The following is a 9901-nucleotide window of genomic DNA, read 5'->3' on the forward strand; positions in this document are numbered from 1 at the left end:
GTTAAATAAATGTCTAAATTTTTATTTGATGTAATTGAAACACCACAAAAAAACTTGATTTATTTTTTACTCTGAAACATCTTCAAATCTTAGCTTTAGTTTAGTGGAATTCAGARAGAAAGAAAGAAAGAGCAGTTAAGACCTGAAAAGTAGTGATTGGGGTTTAATGACAGACGAGGCTTTAGGACCTTTTGTATGTCTACATGCGCAGACAAGTCAYATGAGTAAGTCCATGTTTACTCTCAAATATCTTACACCTGAGCTCATAAAACATCCCCAATTTAGAGATGACCCATTTGCTATGTTGCTCATACTTCACTTAAACACAACCACTATAATCARAGAGAATAATGGTCTTCATCAAGCAGAGGCCTTTTGAAGTTCAGCAGAGATAGAGACGGAGTAATTACTCTGAAGTATAGGTTCAAGAGAAATAAAAACTCCTCACCATATCTTGATAGTGTTGCAATGCAGAAATAGGGCCTGCAGACCTGAACCATCATTTACTGTACTTACCTTAAATCAGAGAGAATTAGAGGATTCTCTGTATTTTAAAATAACTTAGTCTGCCTTACATAATCTTACTGATGTGAAGTTAGAGAAATGAAAGACTTGAATCTATATATTTAAACTTTCTTTCTACATTTTGGTGTTGGGTAGCATGGGGCTGGTGTTGTTTTTGACTGTGTTTGTTTTAATGAATTTATGATTCTGTTATTTTTTAACTTTGTCTTGGTTTTATTTCCAGTTTTGTTTTCATATTGGGTATTAACGTTGTATTTTCTTAATCTGTTTCCTGGTTTGTTTTGGTCTTATTTCAGCTCTYCTCTCAAACCTGCTTCTAATTTGTGAATCAACCCAGCTGTTTTGCATGAAGTAATTTGCCCCCTCTATGAGTAATTCTGGACTTCAACTTATTTCTGACCAAATCCTTGTTGAAGCTCTGTGCTTTTGCTATATCTGACCAGTTTTTCTTTAGTTTGCTTTCTGGGCTTGACCAGTTTTTCAATCTTCTTCTTCCTTTGGCTGTTCCTCTTCTGGGTTTCCCACAGTGAGCTAACGTCTTCACTCTGTCCTCACCCCTACCACCCCCCTGTCCTCTCTAACTGCATCCATATATCTTCTTTTTGACCTTCCTCTCTTTTTTACCCACCTGTCTCTCATTCAATCCAAATACTCTGTTTTTCTACAGCTGATCTTCATTCCTCTTCAACTCCACCTCTCCAAGTTCTCTTCCACTTGTGCAGCTGTGGCAGGRTGGTTAGGGGAGTGGGTTAGGGGAGTCGTCCTGGAACCGGAAGGTCGCCGGTTCRATCTCCCATCCAGCCGTTTCAGTCGTTGTGYCCTTGGCCAAGACACTTCACCCCGCCTTGCCTGCCTACTGATGGTGGTCAGAGGGTCCAGTGGTGCCCGTGCATGGCAGCCCCAACACTGTCGTGTGTGAATGTGTGTGAATGGGTGAATGTCTGTAAGTGTAAAGCACTTTGGGGTCTGGAGGGACTTGATAAAGCACTATATAAGTTACCATTTACCAAACATGCACGAATGAGTCAAAGCAACACTTTGGATATGTTTTTGAGGAGGGGATGACATTATAACATGACATAAAGCTTAAAACAGTCCATTTTGCAGAATACCCCCCCCCCCCCMCACACCTTAATAATTATTATGAGAAAACCGAGGGCACCCACGAACATTTTGAAGCATTTTTGAAGAATCCCTTCGCTAMTTGCCAAATACTTGCAAACAGTTGCAGCTCAGTGAAATGGTGGCTTTAGAAAGGAAAWGGTGAAATTTTACTGCTTTTCATCCTTTATTTCCCTTGTAGTTGGGTCAAGTTTCTAACACAAAACACAGAAATGTAAGAATGAGTGAAACCATCCCAGATCAGGTCTACTGAGAACAGATGAGCCAATGATGTCCCATCAGCAAATATCTCTGGTAAAACCTCTTGTCATTTTCCAACATCTGGTTTTGACAGAACAGGCAGTTAAGAGGGATTTGTTTGGCGTTTCACTGACAGCATGTTGCCAACCATTTGAACGTAGCAGCTCGTGTTGAAAGCAGTGGCCTTGAACTTTATTTATTTTTATCTGACATGGTTGTTGTAAATTACATCTCGGAGCACAAAGGTGTATTTTTGATCATGGTTTGGTTTGGCTGAGGGATGCTCATACAAGAGAGCACGTTTGTTAAACTGATTATTGTACCTCAGCATGCATTTATATCACCAGATATTAAATTTATGAACCCTACTTAAAGTCCGAGCTCCATCTGAGAATATGGGCMATGACCTCTAGACAACATTATATTCCTAAACCTTTTCCAACATCTGCATCTGCAAACATCTCGGCTCTGGGAATTTTTAGAATCACRTAACTTTACATGCACATCCAGGTAGGGAACGAATAGTTTACCGTGATAGACCACAATCCTGGCTGTGGGTCCTTGATGCTGACAACTTTGGCAGAGTTGGGAATGTGCAAGAGCTCAGTCAGGCCCTCGTTTTCCCCCACCAACCTTCCTGTAGGCCAAGAAAAAGATACTGACAGTTATTTTCTGCTGCTTTCATCAACATAAATGTGCCTGGCTGCAAGATTCAAGGATTAGTGAAGATACGTAAGTTTAAAAAAAAGTGTGTAACAATGTATGGAACCCAGATGTTGGAATCTGACATATGATGGACACAAAAAAGAATTGCTTTTTGATTTACTCAAACTGTTTTATGTGCCATACATTCATCCCACTGATGTGCATGTTTGCAAAATACTTTCTAATCAAAAGTGTATTTGTGTACTTTGCATAGATTTTAAAAAGTACCTTCATAATACTATTAAAATCATTATCATACCCTGGGGATTTTTTATCTCAATGTTAGGCGCTGGGCCACTGAGAGCCACGGTAACTTCCTTAATGCTGGGGTCAAAGGGCATCTGCCATGTGTTGCTGATTTGACTGAAATGATCTGTGGAGAGCAGGTTGACCTTCGAGGACTGCACCGCCTCTTCTACCCATTTAAGAACCTGTAAAAAGAGAACAGACCAAAAGTTCTAGATTATTTTGTCGTTTATATTTCTATTAGAAGCTCTAACTATAATTAAACACATAACATCCTTAAATTTTAAATGCTGATTTTGAATGAAAACGGCTCCCCTGAGTAACAAGCCAGCTAAAACACATGTGTGCTCCCYCGGCAGCATGTAAGATCATCCACTTAATGTGTGAAAGCTTTTTCATCTGGAAATTTCAAACATTCCCCACATGCTCTGTCCCGTACTTCCTCTTCATTCTGTGGGGAGGCYGAACACTTCTGTGCAAGATCCAGATGCTTTTTTTTAAAACATGTGAAAAACATGCAGAGCATAAAGAGACCACAGTGTGGGTRAATCTGTCTTCTGAAAAGAACAGAYAATACCAGAAGTGTAGTGATGTAGTTCCATTATTCTCTTACCTCATTGACCTGCTTCTTGTCAAGGTGGAAGACTTGTCCAGAGCTCGTAGAGGCGATCTCCTCATAAACCTTGTAACCGATGTGATTCCTGTCGTCGCAGTCGCCCGTCAACACAAACACCACCTGAATTAATGCAGAAGCAGTCATGGAAATGTGTCCGCTTTATTCCTCAAACGAAGTTACAGACTACATCATTGCATCTTGAGAAACCTGTGACTGTTTCTGCTGAATGAGCTGCAGGACTTCATGGGTCAGCTTGTAGTCTTTAGATCGGGCATCCGTGAAGACGTATATAAAGGATCCTGGCAGGGAGATCTCCAAAGCGATTTTAATGGCACCAATGCTCATTTCTGGACAGTCACCACCGCCCTACAAAGAAAAGAAATATCATAAAGATTCATAAAGTGAGCTGCTTGAAAACTATTTCTATGAGAAAAACATTTTCACCRAAAATGCTTCTGTAGTTTTGGGATTGTATCAGTCTTATGATGCATTTACTGCAGGGAATAAAGCAGTCCAGCATCATAACTACCAATCAAATGGCGTTGAAGGAGACCTATGATGCTTTTAAATCTGTATTTTTCACATTTAAATCATTTAGTTGGGGTCTATATAAAGTTGAACGGCAATGCTTTGGTCTGAATTCCTCCTTGTTGTAACTCCACAAGCCCCTCTTTCACCACTTTTCTGAGGTGTGTCTCAGATTAACTCATTTTGAGGTTGTCTCTTTAAATCCAAATGAGGCACTTCACACCCTGCCCCCCTATAGCTTCCAGAGTGGCCACATTCTAGTTTGATAGAGGGGTTTACGATAGGGGTGGGAATCTTTCAGTATCTCATGATTCGATTCAATTCGATTCAATTCTATTCTGATTTTTGGGGCCACCATTTGATTCAAAATCAATTTTTCATTTAAGACTGATAATGCGAGCCCATTTGTTGTGTTCCTAAAGTGCTTCATCTTCATTTTGCAAAACTTCCACAAAGTGAAACTCATGTCAAACTCACTCATCCAGTAAAGACCAAAATGAGACCAATTCTTTGCATTCAATAAAGAAGGGTCCTGTTTAATWTGGCTTTCCTTCAGTTTTGTTGGTTCCTCTTTGTTTTGGTGCTTTCTGAGCATGCATACGTTCCAGAACTAGCTGTGTGGTGACGTCAGGACGTCCCACGTAGTTACAAAATGGAGGCTGTCATTGGATTTTGCTATATATTTTGCTACAGTATATTCTGATGTGAATCGATTTTTTGCTACACCCCGTTTACGACTATACACAGAAACATTCTTTCCCCCAAATGAATTAAAAGATGTCAACAAGAGAAGACTTGTCCATCCAGTCTTACTTGTTGGAGCCAGAGTCTGACCCAGAACCTGAGGAGAATGAAGACCACCAAATTATAGTTGGTAAGTTCAGACCTTATTTGTCTGTTTCATCGCAAATACAGTGATTTAACTGTTCAGAAAACGTCATGGAAAACAGAGAAAACTGAACAGGTTGAAAAATACAATCCAAATAGAATATAAAGATATTTACGCAGCACCAGGATAGACTAAATTTAACTTTTCAGCACTCCTAGAGACTCCAAGCACACAACAAAATGCATTTAATGGCTGAAAAAAGTGGATTTTGCACATGTCCCCTTTAAAAAAATAAGTATAATTATTTAGTAATTCTTGTCGTGTTCACAGACAGATATTCTGTTCAGTTTTCCAACAACGACGTTCATCTGTTCATCGGGTTCGGTAGCTCACCAGGATCCATTGTCCTGAGGAACAACATCTGGAATAGAGTGACCCAAGGTTTAAATTTAAATTTGGGGACTGAGGAGGGAGAGAGAAAGAGAAGAATCCTCTGTTTTTCCTAATTTCCCTCTGGCAAACTGCTTAAGTTCCCAAAAGTAAACCTTATAACACCACATGTGCACAGTTTTTCTTCAAAAACATGCAGCAACATCCTTGTTTTTTTTTTAATTCTTTGCTTTAGAAGAAATCTCTGACAGAAAATTTACAATTTTAATAAAAATGATGAAATCTAAAAACTATTTCTTTTCTATACGGTCTTTTGCCAAAATCTCATCAGGAGTTGTACAGGTGAGGAGGTTCAGGGAGAAAAGGGAATTATTTCCATGCTGCACACAATGAAGCCGAAACGAATAAGTGCGCAGATTACAAAGGTTTTATAAAAAACAAACATTTGAACTGTCTTTGACATTTGTTTGGAGCGTCACATGTTTCTTTCACAATGTGTTCACATTTACAGACCTTCCTAACAGACCTTCTTTATCATCCACTGTAAAGTCACTGATGTAATTTTTTTAACAGCTCATGGATCCTCCTACCAAGATGTCTCTGAWCACAGCCTGCTGCTTTTATCAGAACCAGATGTTATCAGAACCAGATGACCTGAGCGCCCTGACTCCAGCTGCCGCTTCTTCCACGGATCTCTTGAACCCACCTGAACGTACAGCTCTCGCAACTCCTGCTGGAACTTCTTTGGGTCTGTTGTGATTGTTACAGGTCCAATCTCTGTGAGGAAACAGCACATGGGAAGCGTACGTGATTAAAAATCTGCGTTAGATGAAAAACTGGAAGTGTTTCATAAATCCCTAAATTCTGCTCTGAGCAAAATATTAGTTTTGGCAAAATGCTAACGGATGTTCAGATTAAAATGTCAAAAGTATGAAATGCAGGGAGGAAAAACTTCACAGGAAATAAGATATATTTGACTAACTGGGAGAAAGGGTCAAACACTGATTCATGCTTTCACAAAAATGCATCATCACAAATCAGAATGTTTTTTTTTCATACTTCTGCAGCTAAGAATCCATCCTGCCATTTATTGTGTAATTTGTTGCAGGAGAAAGACTTTTGTTTTAGTTACACATTATTGGCAGTGTCCTCGTTTGTCCTGTGAGAACACAGAGCCTGTTGTATGTCTAGYAGCCAATGGGCATGAGGTGGGGCCCACCACAGACAGGTCAGCAACAAATTACAGGGTCAAAACGGAGACACACAACAATTCACACACTCACACCTATCGGGTAATTTATCTCCAATCGAGTGCCAAACAAACAAGGTGGAAGGAAGTAAAAAAATAGATTAAAAAAATATATATGCAAATTAAGAACATGCAAACAGGAAGGGCCCAGATGACACCTAAGCCACAAACAATATGGTGTTCTGGTCTGTCCAAGAAACATAAACATTGCATTATACTATATATCAGCATTAACATCGGTATTGGTTCGAYAAGTAAAACTGAGCTGATATCGATGTCCATTATTGATTTTCCACTTTTTAGCCTTGTGTTTCTGTCTTGGAAGGGGAAATGGTTGGTTGAGTGGTATCTGTTTGATCATGATAGTGACAATGATGCTGTTCAGTCAGGAATAACTGAAGCAGAGAGCCATRTCAGAGGTCTGGTCATTGTTTTCAGCAGTATCAAAAAAAGACATGTATTTATGCCTACATATACTCACCGGCCACTTTATTATGTACACCTGTCCAACTGCTCATTAACACAAATGTTGAATCAGCCAATCACAGGGCAGCAACTCAATGCATTTAGGCATGTAGGCATGGCCAAAACGATCTGCTGCAGTTCAAACTGAGCATCAGAATGGGGAAGAAAGATGATTTAAGTGACTTTGAACGTGGCATGGTTGTTGGTGCCAGACAAGTGGGTCTGAGTATTTCACAAACTGCTGATCTACTGGGATTTTCACGCACAACCATCTCTAGGGTTTACAGAGAATGGTTAAAAAAGAGAAAATATCCAGTGAGCAGCAGTTCTGTGGGCGCAAATGCCTTGTTGATGCCAGAGGTCAGAGGAGAATGACCAGACTGGTTCGATTTGATAGAATGGTAACAGTAACTCAAATAACCACTCGTTACAACCGAGGTCTGCAGAAGAGCACCCCTGAACACACAACACGTTGAACCTTGAGGAGGATGGGCTACAGCAGCACAAGATCACACCAGGTACCACTTCTGTCAGCTAAGAACAGGAAACTGATGCTACAGTTCACACAGGCTCACCGAAATTGGACAATAGAAGATTGGAAAAATGTTGCCTGGTTTGATGAGTCTTGATTTATGCTGCAACATTTGGATGGTAGGGTCAGAATTTGGCATCAACAACATGAAAGCATGGATCCATCCTGCCTTGTATCAACGGTTCAGGCTGCTGCTGGTGGTGGTGGTGCAATGGTGTGGGGGATATTTTCCTGGCACACTTTAGGCCCATTAGTACCAAATGAGCATCGTGTCAACGCCACAGCCTGCCTGAGTATTGTTGTCCATTGTTGTACATGTCCATCCCTTTATGACCACAGTGTACCAGCTTCTGATGACTACTTCCAGCAGGATAAYGCTCCATGTCATAAAGCTGGAATCATCTCAGACTGATTTCTTCAGCATGACAATGAGTTCACTGAACTCGAATGGCCTTCACAGTCACCAGATCTAAATTCAATAGAGCATCTTTGGGATGTGGTGGAACAGGAGATTGGCATCATCTGTAGACGTCTCAGAATAAAATAATTCAGTTTCTTTTAAATGTTCCACCTCGTACCCATATAGGTTACTCAGAGTTCAAACAGGTTCAAATGCTTCCAGTCAATCTCCGAATAAATCAGCTGAAACTTCRTCACATCTACAACATATTGTATGATCAAGACCCCTCCTATCTAATTACCTCTGTTAACAAAACTGGCAACAATACCTGGTCCGGCCCATAGTCTTTAGCTATTCCTTCTATATTAAATCAAATCAAATATTTGTAAACTCCAACTAAGCATGAGGTCCGGTAACAAGCCCTGTGTTTGGTTTTTAATTTGCTACTGTTCTCTGCTGATTTTGTTCTCTTTGTTAATGAGCTGATAAAACTGCTCTCAAGTCCAACTGGATGACTCTAACTCCTGCAGCTGCTGTGGGTTGAGATTTWAAAAAAGAAGAACACACACAGCGCAGTTCTGCACATGCAAGCAAACTGAAAGAGTGGAACACAAGGGTTCCCTTGTTGAAGAAAAAGGCAAATTACAACAATCCCTGACTAATGAGAAAGGTTATAGCTTAAAAAAAGTAACAAATCATCTTTTTCCCATTGACCCAGACTCTGGCTTCACTGCAATTCATCAAGGTGGAGTTAAGAAGCATTTGTGAAGATCAGAAACACTTTCAAAAACTAACATGGAAATGGATCTGGCTGCTCTGAACGGACCCCGGGTTTGGAGCCAAAGTTTTCAGAGATGGAAAAGTTGACATGTCTTTCCTTCAGGGAGAACTTCCCATGGCTGCAGTAACGGTTCTTTAGACTTCGTCGACCCACAGCCGCTCTCTCGTCTGCACCAGCCGTGTGGAAAACCACGGCTAATACAGTATGCCTGACCTCTAAACAGCATGAAGCGTAATAAATCTCTCCTGAACCTTACAAGTGTAACAGTCTCTGACTCTGACATATTCAAATAACTTGGGCAGTGCTGTGTGTCATTATGTTTTCTTATGGATTTATTTAAATGTGTACGTTCTAAACTTCTTTTATATCCTAAATCAATGACTTCAGATGTCATACAGACATTCTGCACTCCTAAAGTCTGAATGTACAACTCACATGCAAACTTAAACACTAACAGAACACCTAATGAGTCGGGCAGACATCCAATGGCAAACTCAGTTTCACCTCCTCCGAMATTTGGGCTTGAAGTAATTTGGTGAGAATCGTTTGCAGTGAGCACAACATCAGCAGTGTGGAATTCCAAGGCTAAATCATGGGAAAGTCACAAACTTTCACGTCTTCTGACTCAGTTAATTACAGTTTTTTTGACAACAGATAAAGTTTCACAAGCTACTGCTTCACATCCAACACACAGAAACATAAGTATAATTTGCTACAGATTTCTTTAAAGTTATGACCATTTTATYCTCTTTAAATTTCCTGTGCTCATTTTCATTTATGGAACTTGAGGGCAGGTTGAAAAGGCTGTGGCTGGAATTTACTTTGCAGACAAAAAAAAAATTATTGGTGTGCACTATAGTCTTTCTGTTTCTCTTCATTATTCTGTCATCTTCTTCCATGCCGTGCTTCCAGTCCTGCATACTTGGACCTAGAGCAGCCACTTAATTTCTAATTATAAAGCTCATTCAGCAGATGATGGCTATGCCTCRTGGTGCTCTTACAATATCTGGTTATAAAATTATTAAGCTTTAAATAAGCATAAAACTGCCATTGCATATAATGTTGATGGTAGCAGCTTTGTTATGGTCCAATACTGCCCCCAATTAGAAGAGGTATGCTAGAAGTGCAGCCTTCAGGTTCAGTTGTGACATTATTGATATGTATGTATATTGGTCATTTCTATGATATATGTTTTTGTTACTTTTTAAAAATAAATTACTGAGAAATGCAGCTGATTAATTGTTTATCTTTTATTTACTACATTCTTTCTATG

At 39.8% G+C, this 9901-nt stretch overlaps 1 protein-coding gene across 1 annotated transcript in view; it reads right to left on the reverse strand.

Annotated features, from left to right (window-relative positions):
* Nucleotides 1-9901, reverse strand: part of hmcn1 (hemicentin 1) — a gene marked incomplete in the record, with an annotated part of 75365 nt that overhangs the window by 57665 nt on the left and 7799 nt on the right. Inside the window, 5 exon segments of the mRNA XM_014007378.1 lie at nt 2418-2524; nt 2852-3023; nt 3452-3574; nt 3662-3820; nt 5908-5978. Of these exon segments, the coding sequence (XP_013862832.1) occupies nt 2418-2524; nt 2852-3023; nt 3452-3574; nt 3662-3820; nt 5908-5978 (632 nt within the window).

This window comes from Austrofundulus limnaeus, unplaced genomic scaffold (assembly GCF_001266775.1).
Source record: "Austrofundulus limnaeus strain Quisiro unplaced genomic scaffold, Austrofundulus_limnaeus-1.0 Scaffold41, whole genome shotgun sequence".
NCBI classification, from domain to species: domain Eukaryota; kingdom Metazoa; phylum Chordata; class Actinopteri; order Cyprinodontiformes; family Rivulidae; genus Austrofundulus; species Austrofundulus limnaeus.